The following is a 1,417-nucleotide window of genomic DNA, read 5'->3' on the forward strand; positions in this document are numbered from 1 at the left end:
ATATATATACATATAAATGCATACATATATATAATTGTATGCAGTAACCTCACACGGAACTCGAAATCGATGATATAATCAATAATTTTGTGTTCTGCGATTAATCCACTCTAGTCCAAATTAGTCACTAATTATTTATTGTTATGGGTCGGAAGATGTAGCACATCAGTCACCATTATGGTATTGAGCTTAGGTACATCTGTATATATTTGTCCTTGCTCTTCTTCATCACCTCCTTTAAGAAAGCCGCCTGCTTCGGGTTCTCCTGATTGAACATGTGAAGGTTTACCACGCTCTCCCCTAGAATGAATAACATATTGGGAAGAAGATTAAAACACGCACCTATAAGTCTTGACAGGCAATCTCAGTGACAGCTATCTACTAAGCCTATCGCCAAACACAGTGAATTTAAAAAAATTAATGAATGATGTAAATGCGCAGCAAAGCTAAAACATACACACAAGCATACACATCACGCCCACGGTCATATAAGGAGTATAGGATATATCTTACCATCGTTCGCCTCCATTGCTGTAAGGACTTGTCTGAGGATTTTGTACCGCTCCTCCGCAAGAACATCGGCTGGCAGCCCATTGCCTTTGGCATGCACACAAGCCCACAGCGACTGTAGAGGGAATTAGAAGACGGATACACGTTGTAAGTGTGTGTGTGGTGAATAACATATACAGTGTATAATACACTTACCTGATGGGTGTCTGCTCTCATACCAAACTGTACCAAACGCAGAAGCACCGCCGTACACAGCCGCCGCGTATCGAACATGCTATGCACATTAAGTATAAGAACATAGACACAGACACACACGCAGACACACACACAGGTACACCAACACAGACACACACACACGCAGACATCGACACAGACACACACACACAGAGAAATTAATACACAGACACAGACACAGACACAGACACAGGCACACACACACACACACACACTCACTCACACACACCTCCAACGCATTCTCCAGCGCGCGTATCCGCCTGACGTCGTACTTCTCGTCGATCACAATGCGCTCTACTATGCGCAGAATCTCTCCCCACACGGCATTGAGACATCGCACGTACACATTGAGGTACTGCATCTCACTCATCGTCTGCATGTTCTGGCTGAGCACTCGCTCAAACTGGCTCAGTTTCTCTTCCTGTGTTTCTTCGAGACTTAGACGTCCGCGAGCGTCCCTGTGCAGAGATGATGATAGGTCGTGCAGTATATGATAAGGGTGGTTGAGTATGTATTAACCTTTGAATGAAGGATTGTGTATCGAAGACATATATATATATATATATATACGTAATACACCACACACACACACACACACATATATATATATATATATATAATATATATATATACATATATACTATANTATATATACGTATACGTATACATATAC

At 41.9% G+C, this 1,417-nt stretch overlaps 1 protein-coding gene across 1 annotated transcript; it reads right to left on the reverse strand.

Moving 5' to 3' along the window:
• Nucleotides 1-175: 175 nt before the first annotated feature.
• On the reverse strand, nt 176-1,114 carry SARC_16159 (hypothetical protein; the record flags this gene model as incomplete). The annotated part of the gene is made up of 3 exons (XM_014289729.1): nt 176-300; nt 514-625; nt 974-1,114. The coding sequence occupies 3 exons, from the start codon at nt 1,112-1,114 to the stop codon at nt 176-178; spliced, it is 378 nt and encodes a 125-aa protein (XP_014145204.1).
• Between the last annotated feature and the right edge of the window lie 303 nt (nt 1,115-1,417).

Source organism: Sphaeroforma arctica (assembly GCF_001186125.1).
Source record: "Sphaeroforma arctica JP610 unplaced genomic scaffold supercont1.7487, whole genome shotgun sequence".
Lineage (NCBI taxonomy): Eukaryota > Ichthyosporea > Ichthyophonida > Sphaeroforma > Sphaeroforma arctica.